Source organism: Humulus lupulus, chromosome 4 (genome assembly GCF_963169125.1).
Source record: "Humulus lupulus chromosome 4, drHumLupu1.1, whole genome shotgun sequence".
In the NCBI taxonomy this organism is placed as follows: Eukaryota; Viridiplantae; Streptophyta; class Magnoliopsida; order Rosales; family Cannabaceae; genus Humulus; species Humulus lupulus.
Window position 1 is genome coordinate 13043961 of NC_084796.1, and position 18477 is coordinate 13062437.

The 18477-nt window shown below is 36.3% G+C and overlaps 1 protein-coding gene across 1 annotated transcript; it reads left to right on the plus strand.

Annotated features, from left to right (window-relative positions):
* Positions 1-13401: 13401 nt before the first annotated feature.
* LOC133829986 (sialyltransferase-like protein 2) lies at positions 13402-17521 on the plus strand. Its single transcript, XM_062259859.1, has 12 exons — positions 13402-13661; positions 13746-13819; positions 14178-14267; positions 14469-14546; positions 14729-14829; positions 14933-15125; positions 15230-15320; positions 15399-15463; positions 15904-16058; positions 16159-16240; positions 16403-16512; positions 16901-17521. Exons 1-12 carry the CDS (start codon positions 13574-13576, stop codon positions 17088-17090), a joined length of 1317 nt encoding a protein of 438 aa, XP_062115843.1. The 5' UTR covers positions 13402-13573; the 3' UTR covers positions 17091-17521.
* The last annotated feature ends 956 nt before the right edge of the window (positions 17522-18477 follow it).

Consider the following 18477-nt stretch of genomic DNA (forward strand, 5'->3'; position numbering starts at 1 on the left):
ATTATGAATTCCTGGTTATGTCATTTGGATTAACCAACGCCCCAACAACATTTTATGGACATGATGAATAGGGTTTTCAAGGACTATTTGGACAAGTTTATGGTTGTGTTTATTGATGACATACTGGTATACTCTTAGTCAGAGACAGAGCATGAGCAGCATATACGTTTGGTATTGCAGCGGTTGAGAGAGCATAGGTTATATGCTAAGTTCAGCAAGTGCGAGTTTTGGCTATCGCAAGTCACGTTTCTGGGCCATATTGTCAGTAAGGAGGGGATTCAGGTTGACCCAAGTAAGAATGAGACAGTGAGAGATTGGCCTAGACCGAGCAGTGTTCCTCAAGTTAGGAGTTTTCTGGGATTGGCAGGGTATTATCGGCGGTTTGTTGAGAGGTTCTCTAGGATAGCCACAATGTCGACTGAATTGACGAGGAAGAAGACTTAGTATGTGTGGACAGACAGGTGTGAGAACAATTTCAAGGAATTGAAGCGGCGACTGATCACCGCTCCAGTATTGAGAATGCCGACATACAATGAGAAGTTTATGGGTTATTGTGACGCTTCCAGACAGGGTTTAGGGTGTGTGCTGATGCAAGCAGGAAAGGTGATAGCCTACGCATCAAGGCAGTTGAAGGAGTATGAGCAGAGATATCCCACGCATGATCTGGTGTTGGCAGCAGTGGTATTTGCACCTAAGATTTGGAGACATTATCTATATGGTGAAAAGTGCGAGATATACACCGACCATAAGAGTTTAAAGTACTTCTTTACTCAGAAGGATCTGAATATGCGCCAGAGATGGTGGCTGGAATTGGTAAAGGATTATGATTGTGATATCCTATACCATCCTGGGAAGGCTAATGTAGTGGCTGATGCATTGAGTCGAAAGGGCCCAGAACAATTGTTTAGTTCGAGACAGATATCTAATGAGTTAGCTGAAGAGATTACTAGAGTGGGTATAGAGTTGGTGGTTGGTCGGTTAGCCAACATCACTCTTCAGTCTACACTCCTTGAGAGGATCAAGGAGGCGCAGGGCAATGATCCCCAGTTGAGAGGGCACAAATAGAGTGTCTTAGTCGAGGCTGCTAAGGACTTCTCTATCTCGGAGATGGGATTACTCAAGCACAAGGGTGGGATCTGTGTTCCGATGGATTCTGGTATCCGGCGAGAGATCTTGGATGAATCTCATACCACTCCCTATTCTTTACATCCAGATACAACGAAGATGTACCAAGATTTGAGAGCCTTGTATTGGTGGTCAGGAATGAAGAGGGACGTTGTAACGCCCTACTTCCTTAGAGCCGTTACTAAGTGAGTTTAAAAACATGCTTTTAACTCACTAATCGAGGTTTTAGGTCAAACAGTGTAATTAAGCCGTAAACAAAGGAAAAACATTAGAGATAGTAATCTTTCATAGTAAATCATAAAAGTTTAACACTTGGGATCCCAAAATACAGTTTAGAAATATTTACAACATAAAAACTGTGTTAGGTCGGCTAAACGACAAAATCTACATTCATCACAAACATCTCCCAAAAATCCTCTGGCTGTGGCAGCCAGGCTGGCCAAACATGTACATGCCGCCTCACGCCTGCTATACTCATGGTTGGTTGATCTTCTCCTTACCCTTACCTGCACCACAGAGCATCTGTGAACCGAAGCCCAGCAGGAAAACCCACAAACAGATAACATATGCAACACATAAGTCAAGCATAAAAACAGGCCACCAATGGTTAAACACATACGGCCTAGCCGTCTCAGGCGTTTACCAAGCCTTGGGTTCGCGGACCACGCCATAAGGATATCCCAGGTATCCTTTTAGGGACCCGCCCTGGCAGCTCGCGCTCTACGTGCTCAACGCTGCTCCCGGCCCTCTGCCGTTCTCGGCCTTGCACTCAACGTGCCCAACGCCATTCCCGACCCCTTGCCGTTCTCGGTCTACACTGTTCCCGGCTCTTGCCGTTCTCTCATAGAATAACACACATAATATAACAAGCAAGTACAAAATTCCAGCATAAACAAATAAAGGGCTATGCCCTGCAGTTCTAACTTATTGGGCTCAGCCCTGCATATCAATTCCATTAAAACACATTGGGCTCAGCCCTGCACACAAGCTCTATGAGAACAGGGGTTTTCTTACCTGAGTTTCGAGCTTTCTGAGCACTGATGCCCCGAGCACAGTCCCCTAACGTGAGCCTCGCCGAAAGCCTAGTCACAACACATTAACAATGTCCATCCATCAAATTCTAATCCAATAAATAACTTTGAACCATAATCCTAACCTCCGGGTCCTTGAATTCTACCAATCCGGGTGATAAAATCCACCCCGAGCCTTACCCCTTGAGTTCCCAAACCTAAAATACCCTAAAAACTCAAACTGGCACTAAGGGCTGCGGCCCCACCCACAAGAGCCGCAGCTAGCCTCGAAACAGAGGCTAGCACCTCACTGACCCCCACACGGGCCGCGGCACGCCCACCAGGTGCCGCGGCGCGCATAAGCTTCTCGGCCCCCCATGGCCCCGCGCGCACACGGGTCGCGGCGCACCCCTTCTAGGGCCGCGGCTCTCACCTCCGAACCCAGAATTCGTCATCAGTTTTCTATCTTTTCTTCAAGCCAATCCTCACCAAAACCAGACTAACAATCCTAGATAATTAACACCATCATTCCAGCTCAACAACAGCACTAAAACCCCATTGAATCCTACTCCAAAACTCAGCTAAGGCACCCAAAAGTAGACCAAACTTGACCAACATGCATTCCTCAAAACCAGCAGAAATTCAAGACCAAATCTTAATCATTAATTCTTACCTCTTACTGAATCAAGCTTCTGAACCAGTTCCCCCTATGCCTCAATCTTCAAGCTTCAAGTTCCTAGAGTATCCCAGCTGAAATCCCTTTAATTCCTAGCCAATTCCGTTGAGTTCCCGTTGAGTTTTGCCTTAGAGAATGAAAGAGAGAGAGATGCAAGAGCTATCTTCAGTTCAAGGGAAATATGGGTCGGTTTCCTCAAGTTTCTAAACAATTCTCCCTTTTTGTTTTATTTGACTTAAGTCTAAAGGGTACCTCAAGGCTCGGGGTACCAAAACGTCCCCGAGGGCAAAATGGTAAATTTCCTAGATATTCCCGTCTAGACATTCTATCCTCGAATATATCTCCAAATATTTATTTTCATGTCCCGATAACCCCATAACTCATCTAATACCCAAATTACCCCTCGACTCGCCCCGAGTCCGAATCTCTACCCTGTTGTGACACTCTGGCTAACTGCTCCCCAGGACTGTCTCGGATCGTGCTGTACAGACATATCACATATATACAACATTTATCACACTTATACCCCTAATATCCAGACGGGGCCCACATGCACATTTAACTCAATTAAACATACATCATAATCATATATTCACATAAATCCACATATAAGCATATTGAATCACTTATTGCCCTCCAGGCACACTAATCAAGGCCCTAACCTGATTAGCGAATTCGGGTCGTTACAACTATCCCCTCCTTACAGAAATTTCGTCCTCAAAATTACCTGAACAACTCGGGGTACCGCTCCCTCATCTCTGACTCAAGTTCCCACGTCGCCTCCTCAACCTTGCTGTTTCTCCACAGCACTTTCACAAAGGCGATGGTCTTGTTCCTCAAGACCTTATCTTTTCGGTCAAGAATCTGAACCGGCTTCTCCTCATAGGATAAATCTTGATCAAGTCCCAAATTCTCAAAACTTAAAACATGCGTTGAATCTGACATATAATTCTGAAGCATGGATACATGGAATACATCATGAACCCCTGATAAAACTGGAGGCATCGCTAATCTGTAAGCTACCTCTCCAACTCGTTCTAGAATCTCGAAGGGGCCAACATACCTGGGGCTCAGCTTACCCCGAACACCAAATCGTTTCACACCCCTCATGGGTGAAACCCTAAGGAACACATGATCACCAACATGAAACTCCACACTCCTGCGTCTCAGGTCTGAGTAACTTTTCTGTCGACTCTGGGAGGCGAGCATACGCGCTCTAATTTTCTCAACTGCCTCATTGGTCCTCTAAACCATCTCTGGACCCAAATAATTTCTCTCACCTGTCTCATCCCAATGAATAGGTGATCTACACTTCCTTCCATAAAAGCATCTCGTACGGAGCCACACCAATGGTCGCCTGATAACTGTTGTTGTACGAGAATTCGATCAAAGGGAGATACCTACTCCACGATACCCCAAAGTCAAGCACACAGGCTCGCAGCAGATCCTCCAATATCTGAATCATCCTCTTAGACTGCCCATCCGTCTGAGGATGATAAGCGGTACTAAACCGTAACTGCGTGCCCATAGCTTTCTGCAGACTCTCCCAGAACTTGGAAGTGAAGGTGGGGTCTCTGTCCGACACTATTGACCTTGGAGCCCCATGAAGTCGAACAATCTCCTTCACATACAATTCCACGTACTGCTCCACAGTATAAGTTGTCTTAACGGGCAACAAGTGGGCGGACTTGGTATACCTATTGTTTGTGTTTTTAATCTTTTTTTTTGCTCGAGGACTAGCAAAATATTAAGTTTGGGGATGTGATAACTCTACAAAATAGAGTTATTTTACCACTTTTTATGTGCTAATTGTTGCTTAATTCTTGAGTTTTTAAGTAATTTATTAAGTTTTTAATTAATTTTGAATTTATTAGTCTTATTTTGATTTTATATATTTTGATGTGTTTTTATAGTTATTTTGTTGTAAAATGTTGTAGTTAATTAATTGAATTATTGTTGTTTAATTTGAGGTAAAAAAATGTTGTATTATTGAAATTAAATGTTAAATATAAGTTAAGTTATAATTAATATTTTCAAATAATTAAATTGATTTATTTTATAGTTGAAAATATTTTATTATGATTTATTTTATGTTTATTTTGTAGGGATTTCATTGTATTTTAGTGTGGAAAAAAATGATAAAAAGCTGAAAAAGAAGTGGAAAGTGGCATTTTTGAAGCATATTCAGCAAGGCCCAAGAAGCCCAGGCCCACCTGCCTGGCCATTCCACCAAAGGCAGCTCCTTCACGCCAGGCCCATCTCCTAGGCCCACCTTCCCCTTGCTTCAAGCATCAATGCTCCTCCACCATTCCACGTTACTCCCCCCTGCCTCAACCATCCTTCACCATTTGCCTCATCAATAAAGCCTTCATTACATCTCCATCCAATTTCCCTAGCACCCCACGGTTTCCTTCAGCATCACAATTTGGGCCAGCTCAATGCCCCAAGGCCCAAGCCTTCACAGCCCAAACAAGCTGCCTCTTCCTCCAGCCTCAATTCTCTTCAGAAGCCCTCCTTCCCCCAAGCAATTCCCACGCCACAACCAGCCTGCCACCAGCTGCCTTTTGTGCATTTTGAGCCCAACAAAGTTACTTTTGTACCATTTGTCTCATATGACAAAAATACCACATTTTTACCTCACTTTCTACACTTTTTACCCCAAAACATCATTATTACACCCTATATTTTACCCCTATTTGCCATATTATAATTAATTAAATTAATTTAATCAATTTAAAATATATTTTAAATTGATTATTTTAATTCTCATTTTTGGCTATAAATAGGGGATTTGGAGTCCATTTTTGGGGGGGAGGTTACTCTACACAAAGTTTCTACACATTCAAAACCTCTCAATTCTCTTCATCTTCTTCTTCTTTTTATTTTTTTCTATGTATTTTTAGAGGAAAAATTTGGGGGTTTCTCCTCCAAATTTTCCTATTTATGTTTGTAATTTTTAGTTTGTATTTGTTATTCTAGTTATGTGTTTCTAATCTTTTTAAGATTATTAAGGTGATGATGAAACAATATGTAACTAGATAGTGTTTATTTTGTATGTTGATTTCCCATTTTGTGCAATAAAATTTATGAATTTTCTTCTTCAAATATTTTCTTTCATCTTAAATATCATGTATTTTGGATTGTTAGCACATATTTAAACTTTGTTCTTCATTAGTGCAAATACATAATATTCTTTGTGTAAGATGTGTCATTAAATTGTACACATCCATGCTTAGAACAAAAATATTATGTTTTGCCTTATAAATAATGTTCATTGATTTATTTGTTATTTCATTAGATTGATTTACACTAAATGCTTTGAAATTATAATTTAGAAAAGTGAAGAAAAATCTTATCTTTTTATAAGAAATTTGTGCTTAAAATTATAAATCTTTTTGGAAAATGATAGTTTAAATTATTTTAACTATCACTAAAACTTGGGAATCAATATACTAATAAATATTATTAAACTTACATTTTGTGGATTCTAGTATCTTAATAATCTTTTCTTTTAACACTTATTGTCAACTCATTATTGCTTTATTTTTATTCTCTTAAATAGCTTTATTTTACAATCTTTTAGTTTATGTTCATAATATTAAAACTCATCAATCTTTGGAACTAGGTTAGAATTTATTACTTTTGATTTACAATAGTTTTCTTTTTTATTTTAGACAACTCCTTTGGGTTCGATCTCGTGCTTACACGAAAACTATTCTATAAATACGATTCGTGCGCTTGCGAGTATAAATTTTTAAACATACCCGTTTTGGGTTCATCAAGTTTTTGGCGCCGTTGCCGGGGATGTTTAACTTATAAGATATCTACCTCGAGCTAAACAATTGCCCTGAGCCCTTCCGACTCAATGCATCAGCTACTACATTAGCCTTCCCAAGATGGTAAAGGATATCACAATCATAATCCTTAACCAACTCCAGCCACCGCCTCTGGCGCATATTCAAGTCCTTTTGGGTAAAGAAATACTTTAGGTTCTTATGGTCGGTGTATATCTCGCACTTCTCACCTTAAAGATAATGCCTCAAAATCTTAAGTGCAAACACCACCCCTGCCAACTCCAGGTCATGCGTTGCTCATATTCTTTCAACTGTCTCGATGCATAGGCTATCACCTTGCAGCTTGCATCAACACACACCCCAAACCCTGCCTGGATGCATCACAGTACCAAAACGTCCCCGAGGGCAAAATGGTAAATTTCCCAGATATTCCCGCCTAGACATTCTATCCTCGAATATATCTCCAAATATTTATTTTCATGTCCCGATAACCCCATAACTCATCTAATACCCAAATTACCCCTCGACTCGCCCCGAGTCCGAATCTCTACCCCATTGTGACACTCTGGCTAACCGCTCCCCAGGGCTGTCTCGGATCGTGCTGTACAGACATATCATATATATACAACATTTATCTCATTTATCACACTTATGCCCCTAATTTCCAGACGTGGCCCACATGCACATTTAACTCAATTAAACATGCATCATAATCATATATTCACATAAATCCACATATAAGCATATTAAATCACTTATTGCCCTCCAGGCACACTAATCAAGGCCCTAAGCTTGATTAGTGAATTCGGGTCGTTACAGACGTGGTGGATTATGTGGCCAAGTGCTTAACTTGTCAGCATATAAAGACTGAACATCAGAGGCCATCAGGGTTATTGCAGCCTCCAGGGATTCCAGGGTGGAAGTGGGAGGATATCACCGTGGACTTCGTGGTTGGTTTGCCAAAGATCGTGGGACAGCATGACTTAGTGTCGGTGATTGTAGATAGGTATACCAAGTCCGCCCACTTTCTACCTGTCAAGACGACTTATACTGTAGAGCAGTATGTCGAGTTGTATGTGAAGGAAATTGTTCGACTTCATGGGGCTCTGAGGTCGATAGTATCTGACAGGGATCCCACCTTCACCTCCAAGTTTTGGGAGAGTCTACAGAAGGTTATAGGCACGCAGTTGCGGTCTAGTACCACTTATCATCCTCGGACAGATAGACAGTCTGAGAGGACGATTCAGATACTAGAAGATATGCTACGAGCCCGTGTGCTAGATTTTAGGGGTTCTTGGAGTAAGTATCTCCCTTAGATTGAGTTTTCGTATAATAACAGTTATCAGGCGACTATCGGAGTGGCTCTGTATGAGATGCTATATGGGAGGAAGTGCAGATCACCTATTCATTGGGATGAGACAGGTGAGAGGAGGTACTTAGGTCCTGAGATGGTTCAGAGGACCAATGAGGCGATTGAAAATATTAGAGCTCGGATGCTCGCCTCCCAGAGTCGCCAAATGAGTTACTCGTACTTGAAACGCAGGAGCGTAGAGTTTCAAGTCGGTGACCATGTGTTCCTTAAGGTTTCACCTTTGAGAGTAGTGAAACGGTTTGGTGTTCGAGGCAAGTTGAGCCCTAGGTTTGTTGGCCCCTTTGAGATTCTGGAACGGGTTGGAAAGGTAGCTTATAGGTTGGTGATGCTTCAAGCTTTATCAGGGGTTCATGACGTTTTTCACGTGTCCATGCTCCAGAAGCATGTATCAGATTCTACGCATGTACTGAATTATGAGAGCTTGGAGCTAGACCATGATTTATCGTATGAGGAGAAGCCGGTTCAGATTCTCGACCGGAAGGATAAGGTCTTGCAGAGCAAGACCATCGCCTTGGTGAAAGTGCTATGGAGGAATAACAAGGTTGATGAGGCGACGTGGGAACTTGAATCAGATATGCAGGAGCGGTATCCCAAGTTGTTCAGGTAATTTCGAGGACGAATTCTCTGTAAGGAAGGGATAGTTGTAGCGTTCCAAATTTGCTAATAAGGCTTTGGACCTTGATTAGCATGTTTGGAGGGCAATAAGTGGTTTATTATGTTAATGTGTGAATTTGATGAGTTTGTAATTAGAGATGCATGTTTAGGTAAATTAAATATGCATGTGGGCCCCATTTGGTTGTTAGGGGCATGTTTGTAATTTTATCTCATTGAGGGCATAAATGTAATATATGTGAATATTGTAATATATTTGTGTTGCACGATTCGAGATAGTCCTAGGAGCAGTTTGGCCAGAAAGTCACATTAGGGTTGAATACTCGACTCGGGGCGAGTTGAGAGGTATCTCGAGCATTAGACATTTTACTGGGTTATCGAGTTATGAAAATAAATATTTGGAGATATATTTGAAGTTAGAACGTTTAGGAGGGACTATCGGGGAAATTTACCATTTTTCCATCGGGGACGTTTTTGGTACCCTGAGCCTTGGAGGTAACCTAAGAGACTTAAGTTAAGTGAGACAAAACTAAGGAAACCCTTAGAACTTGGTAAATCGACCCAAACCCCTTTTCATCGACCCAAACCCCTTTTCTCTCTCTCTCTCTCTCTTATTCTCTTCAAACCTTACCAAGAGAAACATTGAAGATTAAGCAAGGAGTTGGGCTCTAAATTTGGGGATTAGCTCAGTTTCAACTTGTGGATTCAAGCAGAGGCTAAGGTAAGCTTTAAACTGTGATTCTAACCATTAAATTATGTAAGTTATTGGCTGGGTTTTAGTTTTATTAAAGTCTTTGAGGTGGAAGGTTGAGTTTGGGATTTGATGAAGTTTTAAGCTAGCTTCTTGTTAGGTTTTGTTGCTGAGATTATAGTAGAACTTTTGTGATGATTAAATTGGGTTGTTAGATTGATTTTGGGGTAAATTGGCTTGGTTTTGGTTGTGAAAATGGTGGATTTTTCTGGGTTCGAGGGGTCGGGCCGCGGCATTGTTCTTGTTGAGCCGCGACCCTCTAGAATAGTTAGGAGGCCAGGAAGAGGGGCGGGCTACGGTGCGCATAGGCTGAAATAGGGAGGTTGTTTTCTGGTTGAGGCGGGCCGCGACATGGGACCATGGGGCCGCGACGCTTAGTGGGTTTTTGAACCCAAAGAAGATTTTAGTCTCGGGAATCCAAAAGTTAAGGCTTGGGATGGATTTTATCACCCGGATTGATAGAATTCAAAGTCCTGAAGACTAAAATTATAACCCAAAGTTATTTAATGGATTAGAACTTGATGGATGGATGTTGTTGATATATTGTGACTAGGTTTTCAGCGAGACTCAGACTAGGGGACTGTGCTCGGGACATCAGTGCTCGGAAAGCTCAGGACACAGGTAAGGAAACTGTTGTACCTATAGAGCAGGGTATGGCCCTATAGTTTGTATTGCAAGGCACAACCCTATGTGATTATGGTGCATGCGCGTAGCCCTATGTTGTATGCTTGTATTTGTTTAAATGTTTGTTAAGTTTATGCTATGTGTTACATATCTGTAAATGTATGGTGAGGGCCAGGCACGGCGAAGGGTGAAAAACTGCAAAGACCGAGAACGGCGAGGGCCGGGAATTGTGAAGGCCGAGAACGGCAAGGCCAAGTACGGCAAGGGGCCGGGAGCAGCGTTAAGCACGCGGAGTGGGAGTTGCCAGGGTGAGACCCCTATTGGATACCTGGGATATCCTCATGGTGTAGACAACGAAACCAGGGCTTGGTAAGCGCCTCGGACGGCATGACCATTATGTGTTTAGCCTGTTGGCGGTTTTATTATATGCTGATTGATCGATATGCATATGTTGATTGCTTGTGTGGAGTTTTCTTGCTGGGCTTCGACTCACGGGTGCTCTATGGTGCAGGTAGGGGCAAGGGGAAGGTCTACCAACCATGAGTACGGAGAGCGTGAAACGACGTGTACATGTTTGACCTGCCTGGCTGCCACGACCAGGGGTATTTTTGGAAGATGTTTTGTATTAGTCTGAATTTTGTCGTTTAGTCGACTTTAATCATATATTTGAGTTGTAAATATTTCCAAACAGTATTTTGGGATCCCAAATGTTTAACGCTTTATAATTTTCAGTGAATGATTAGATTTTTAAATTATATGATTTTTATTATAGTTTAGCTACATTTTGAACCTAAAACATCGGTTAGCGAGTTAATTGCACGTTTAAAACTCACTGAATAACGACTCAAAGGCAATAGGGCGTTACAATTATTTATAAATTGGGTATGGTGTAATTATTTCTCTACTAGTAATTTTTGTAATTATTTCTTATATCATGTAGGCTTATATACTTTTTTTTTAATATATAATCAAATTATATATGAGGTAGTTTTTTTCAATCACAACTTTTTAAAAGTGAAATAATGCGATGTGTACATTTTGAATGTTAATAAAATTGTATTCTAACCATTACTCAAAATAAATATATGAATTGGAGAAAAAACAGTGTAGTTATCATGATGTTTTTTAAAGAAAAATGAAAATATAAAAATAAAAATATATATACACTAGTGGAAAGCAATATGCAACGAAAGCAAATTTAGAAAATATATTAATTTAATTTTATTATATTTTTTTAGTTGTTATATATATTTTAAATATACTAAGTGCAAACAACATACAATTTACGTTTGTTTAGTTTTATTTAAAAAATTCACTAATAATTTTGATTAAGTATTATAATTTTCATATAAATTTTCAATAAATAAAAATATTATAAGAGAATGACATAAACATATTAAAAGAAAAATTAAACAAAAACATTGTTTATGATTTTTTTTAAATAATACGATAACATTTTAGATGACAAACTACCCTATTTAAGGTCAAAATATTTATGATATTATTCAAATCACACATCAATGATTGGAGAAGAAACTTGTTTATTATTGATAGAAAATAAATAATATTCTAATTTTCTTATTTAGTTACACAGTCATGCTATTTGTACACATAAGACACATATATAATGTATTTACTATGTATTATAAATTATTGTAATAATAATATTTTTATAACATGTGCATTTCTATTAATTTAATTGTTAAATATCTAGTTTTGTATTAAATATTATTATAATAATGATATTTTATAATATTTAAATTTATATTAATATAATTATTAAATATCTAATCTTGAATTATATATTATTATAATAATAATATTGTATTTATATTAATATAATTAATAAATATCTAGTCTTGTATTACATATTATTATAATAATGATATTTTATAACATTTGAATTTATATTAATATAATTAATATATATCTAGTTATAATAATGATATTTTATAATATATGAATTTATATTAATATAATTAATAAATATTTATTTTTAATTTATTTTAAAAATATATTTTATTAAATATTTAGAATATTCTCTTAAAATTAACAAAAAAAAAGTTAAAACTAAGAATTTATTTTATCTACACATTTTTTATATATAGAGATAAACAACCTTATATATTACAAAAAAATATTATATATAATGTATGACACGAGCATGTTAAAAAAAAACATTTAAATAAAAACAATGTCTATAATTTTTTTAAAAAAATTGTACATTTATTAATCAATTTGTTAAGTTAGAACCAAAATTTTGTGAAAAAAAAATTAAAATTCTATTAAATATCTAATTTTTATTTGTTAAAATAAGTAAGATATTTTTAATTTTAAATTGTATATTTTGTCTTATATTAAAATGTCCCTAGAAATTTTAATGAAATAAATATTCAAAATATATGAAGTTATAAACTTAATATTTTGAGTAAACTTCATTTTAATTATTTATGTCAAGACATTTTAATTCTAATAAAAAATATACATAGCTATATAGTCAATAATAAAAATAATAAAATAAAGAATTTAATGTAGATATTTTATATAAATAAATTTTGTAAATTTAGTTGATTGTTGAAATGATATTAGTTTTAATAGAAAAATACAAAATTTGTTAAACCAACAAAATTTCATTTTCTATAAACAAAAACAGGTACATGTATATACATACTTATCTATCAACAATAATATGAGTCGCCCACTAAGTGACCTCTTACAGCTAATATTGTCTTGGTCCTTAATGGGTTTTGGTTGTTCGACATTTTAGGTTCATAAAAAAGTAAATTATTTGTATTTTGCAATTATTAATTAATTTCTCAAATTAAAGAACCATACTAGATGTAAATTCGCCTAAAAGTTTGAGGTTTGACCATTATAAATTAATAGGAAAATTATATAAAATACTAATTTTTATTAAAAAATGACGTCTTTTCATTCAATTTTTTTTTTAAAATTTTACAGTTTAATTTTTTTTTTTTACATTTTATGGTTTTGTCATATTTATTTATTTTTTATGTTGATTTCAAATTGTTTTTAGATTTATTTTTGTGTTTTCATGTTGTTTTTTATTTTTTCTGGATTGATGTTTAGTGAATCTAATAAATTGTTTTAAAGTTATTTTTTAGTTATTTTTAAAAAAAATTGTATTTCCGTAATTATGAAATTTTCAAAATAATATTTTTGAAAATTTGATTACATATTTAAAAAAAAAAATACTAAAAGAAATAAAAATAAATATATATTTAATTGAATAAAAAAAGAGAGTGCATTTCTTAGGCTTTAGACTCTTTCGGCCATGTTCCCTTATGAGGCCCATAACTGAACACAACCAAGTAAGCCCATTTATTATTGGGCTAGATTTAAAGCTTGATGGGCTAGATCTAATTAAATGGGCCTTGTAATAAATCTCTCTGGCGAAGTTTTGTACAGTTTGCGGGAAAAAAAAACTTCGTTTTCCTTCTGAGAAAAAAAAAAATACATTCGTCTTCGTTAGTCAGATCCAGACTGAAAATTATTGAGGCATAGTGTTCTTCTGCAAAACCAAATCTACTCGTAACTTGATGAAAAAGCTTCTGTGATCGCAAATCAATTGATCTTACATCTTACCAAATGAGGCTTTTGCAGTTGGCTTTCGTACTTTCTTTAGCTTCTGGATTTGCAGTCCTCTTCATCTACATCACTGGAGTCTCTACCCTTCGTATGTCATATAGATATATCAAGTGTTTATTTATGTGTTTTCTGGATAATGTTTCTATGTTCTAATGGAATTGATTGTAAATAGATGAGAGACTCTCGCTTTCGGATGACGATTTGGAGGCTTTGCAATCTTTGCAGAGCGGTTTCCAGAAGTGTGTGGTGAGTTTTTTTTGGTCTGCGTCATTGACAACTTATTTGTTTCTAGTTCAACCTGAGCTTACTTTGAATTTGAGGGCTGGATTTTTGTGTGATTTATTTTGAAATCTGATTGCGTTAATATAAATTTGAGCTGGTTAACTGTTCAAGGTCAAGTTTGCAGTGTAGGTATTGCTACACGAAGCAGGATTGATCTGTTTAGTGATGAGTTTCTGTGGATATTATATGTCTTGAGTCTAGGATTTTATTCTTGATATTAGTTTTAATTCTGAGTTGTATTAGCTATGTTAAGCTGCTTCTGCTTTCAGTTTTGTCCAGTAATGTTGTGTTCATGTAATTGTTTGTTTTGATAATGATGCAGAGTGCAAATGGATTGGGCTTACAGGCTGTGAGTGGCAAAGATTATTGCCAAGTCAAAATGACATTTCCCAGTGATACCATTCCAAAATGGGTAAATTTCTCTTGAATTTACTATATTTTTGTATACAAACACATTTCTGTATTGATTAACACTGGTTTATGAAGTATTTTAGGAGTGTTTACATCAAATATTACTTATTTACATGCTTGGTTATGTTATGATTCTGTACTGAGATTTAAGTTATTGTTTTTCGCCTGACATAATTTTTGTTCAAAATTGTTGCTGAGACAGAAAGATCCTAAAACTGGTGAACTTGAAGGTGTATCATATGACTTCAATATTTGTGAAGCTGTGGCTACATGGGAACAGGTGGGTTTCTTCTTTTATTTCTTGTCATGTATATAAGATACGCTGTGTCCTATTGCATGATTGGGCACTTGAATTTTCTTTAATGACATAAATGTGAAGGAGCAACAAAATGTAAAATTCTTGTTTAAGATTTTGTTTTATGATTTACAATTGATTTGTTATTCAGTGAGTTGATTCATTAGGTTCGGAATAGTACCACAATACTGACCAGGGAGTTCATTGATGCTTTACCAAATGGTTGGGAGGACTATGCATGGCGCAGGATTAACAAAGGAATAAATCTGTAGGCACTCTTACTCTCCATGACAGCGGTTGAGAATTTAATATATTGGAAGGTTATGTATGACACTACTGCAGTTTTATTCGATGCTTTTGTTTTAATGCAGTAATCACTGTGAGAATAAAAGGTTATGCGTGGAAAAACTTTCATTGGTACTCCCTGAAACACCTCCATATATTCCACGGCAGTTTGCCCGATGCGCTGTTATTGGAAACTCCGGTGATCTTTTGAAAACAAAATTTGGGAAGGAAATAGATACTTATGACGCTGTATTTAGAGAAAATGGTGCACCAATCCAGGTGAAGCTAATGTCTAACTCATGGTGGCAAGTTTTGGTGCTTTGTTTACTTTAAGCAGCTCATTTACCCTTCATTATTTTTCATTGTTCTATTTGTATATGCAGAACTATACTGATCATGTGGGTAGAAAAAGTACATTTCGTCTTCTTAACAGAGGATCTGCCAAAGCCCTTGATAAAGTTGTAGAATTAGACGGTATAGAAATTAGGCACTTGTCATAACTAAAGCCTGATGGCTTACTTTCCAAAGAAACTGATTAACTGAATTCTGCAGAAGCAAGGAAGGAGGCATTGATCGTCAAAACAACTATTCATGACATTATGAACAAGATGATTCGGGTGTGTAAAGAGTTTTTCTATTTTCTGTATAAGAAATCACAGTTATATTCTTCATTGTAGGATACAGAATATGTTTCATGTATTTTTAATTCGTTTGCTTTTTGAAATGATATTAGGAGAAGAGAACCTTTCTAGTTTGGAAGGATCACAAAATATATATATACATATATATATTGATATATTATGCACACACATTTAGGTCTACCTATAGAGGATTTCTGCTTCCTAAGTTAAAATATCTGAATTTTTGAATGGTTAAAATATAATAAGGGCAGTAACAAGATTCCAAATAATTTGTCCCATTTGGCTGTAAAACATGTAAACATTTTTTTAGCATAAATCTAGATAGTTGTTTTTCCCTGATATACTTTTGAAATATGAATTCTATGTGATGTGGAATATTTTACCCTTTTACAACTTCTTAGTTTCATATTATGCAGGAAATTCCAATAAAAAATCCGGTGTATCTTATGCTGGGTGCTTCTTTTGGCTCTGCGGCAAAAGGAACCGGGCTCAAGGCACTTGAGTTTGCTCTCTCTATATGTGACTCTGTAGATATGTATGGTTTCACCGTGGACCCAGGCTATAAAGAATGGTGATAATTTCCCCCTTTGTACCAACTATTAAAGATCAAAGTTCGTCTTACAACTTTGAGTAATACTTTCCTCTTAAGGAGCTCATTCCTATTTTTTCAGGACTAGATACTTCTCAGAATCTCGACAAGGTCATACTCCTTTGCACGGCAGGGCATACTACCAAATGATGGAATGTTTGGGTGTAAGACTTCAATAGCTGCTGCATGGTTTTTTGTAATGTTTAATGGAACCTATACATGCATATACCTTTGTAGAAGTCCCTCTATACATAAATATTTCAGAACTTATATTTCAAGATTGATATTTTCCTAATCAGTACTATATTTTTTACTTGTGTATACAGCTTATCAAAATTCATTCTCCAATGCGAGCCAATCCAAACCGTGTTGTAAAATGGGTACCGGACAAGGATACAGTTAGAGCTGCTAGAATTGCAGCAGAGAAAATTTTAGGGTAACTGAACCTTTTATTTTATTTTTCTTGTGTTTGTGAAAAATTAAATATTCTCTTCATTGCAATGGGCAGCAAACATGACAGAAATTTAATCACGCATCAGTTGTTCAATCATGCACATCTACCACTTTTAGTCCCAGAAAACAACGAGTTACATGAATTTTTGTAGAGGCAATCATATCAGGAGGAATTTATGCTGGTTTTGCTCTAAATTTATGGCACAATAATGGAACTTATTTTCTGCTGCATAAGCTTCTCATTCTTTCACCTTTCATATAATGTTTACCCTATCTGATTTTTTTTTGGTTATGTCTGTTTTGGTCTATGGCCATAACAATGCTGCTTGAAGCTTGAACTTGTGTTTTTTGGTTTTCCTTCGTGGCTATAGGAGGGCCGGAGCAGGGTCTGGAGACCCACTGGGGGCATGTTCAATCATAACGAAACAAGTTAAAAGTAATCACATAGAAAAAGTGAGAAAAGCTGCCATTGATCATCAGAAATATGTAAGAGGCACAACTATGTACCCTTTGGAGCATAACCCTGAACACGGTATGCTCTGCACTGTGCCAAAATCTTAATTTGAAAATACTGGAGCAACTTTGCAGGATTAGTGAAACTTTTTTTGGTGAAGATTTGGTACAATCTAACCAATGGATGAAACAGAAGGTATTCATACATTTTCCGAAGAGCATCACAACTAGCCTATTTTTTAAATACAAATTGTGAGTTTTTCCATACCAACAAGCCATTCTATTTGCTCTTCTCGTAGTCAAAGGGAAAATGTAGGCTGAGATTAGTATGTCTTAAAACTGCATAAAAATGTGGAAAAACAATTCTTTTTCTTCTATTCTAGATGTGGTAAGATAACAAAGTCTTTTTCATTCCTGTAACATTATTTTCCATCACAGTCACAATCTCCATCATTTTTGCTGTGTTACATGTGGTGCTGATTAAGTCCAAAACATATGTATTACTTGTGCTCTAATTTCCAGCTTTTATTTCTTGTATTTGATGCCAAGTGGCTCGAGGACCACCTATTTCCTTATCCAAACACTGCACTTTTGGTAATATTTTGATCATTTATACTGCTGAAAATTGAACTACTGAGACTTTAGAAGAACCACACCGCCACCAATTCAAATGAAGACAATGACAATTCACTAATGGGACTTGAAAGAGTCACTGTCTTATCCTCTACGGGTCCAAATTCATTATAGTTTCTTCTTTGGCAAAAATTTAGTTGGGTTTGTGCTTAAATCTATAGTTGCATATATTTTCACTTGTTGGGTAATTTAAATTACAGTCTTCACATACCTCTTTGAAGAAACTTCACAAACTCATTTCTAAATTGTAGGTAGTTTGGCCATGAAATAAAATTGCAGATTAACTTTGAGTCTTTTAGTTTAGTGCATTGGCTTCCTAATTCTATTGATAGGTAGCAAATGTTGTATAGGCATGTTATTATTATGGTTCCAATCATTTGTGGAAATAATAATAATAATAAAAAAAAAATGAGGATTTGAAATTAAAGCTTGACAGGATAAGTTTGAACTCTGACAATGAATGTTTCCACATTTGTGGGAGGGTGTTTCTCAATGAGAAGCACTTGTCCATAATGAGCTTTATCTATTAAAAGTGTGTCTAACTAAAATAGTGAAATATCTCTTGGAGATAGAAAGGAAGAAAAAAAAAATACCTTGTTCATCGACACACTCAAAAGCACCTTCATTTGGTTTTTGAATTATGCACTTGTTTTATTGTTGTCCTCAATCCAAAACAAAATAAAGACCTAATATAAATAGGCATGTCACAAAATAAAAAATATAATTGTTTTAAAAAATGAGTTTTATAAAAACTTAAGTTTTAATATATAGGTCGAATAGTATTTTTTTCCAAAACTATGACATTTGCAGAGTTTTTGATTTTTTTTCGTGACAAAAATGTTTCTGAATTATAGAAATTATT

Coding starts and splice junctions, on each gene's coding strand:
- LOC133829986 (XM_062259859.1), top strand. CDS start 13,574: ATGAGGCTTTTGCAGTTGGCTTTCGTACTTTCTTTAGCTTCTGGATTT. Junction 14,830..14,932: donor ATTAACAAAGGAATAAATCT/GTAGGCACTCTT, acceptor GTTTTAATGCAG/TAATCACTGTGAGAATAAAA. Junction 16,059..16,158: donor GACCCAGGCTATAAAGAATG/GTGATAATTTCC, acceptor CTATTTTTTCAG/GACTAGATACTTCTCAGAAT.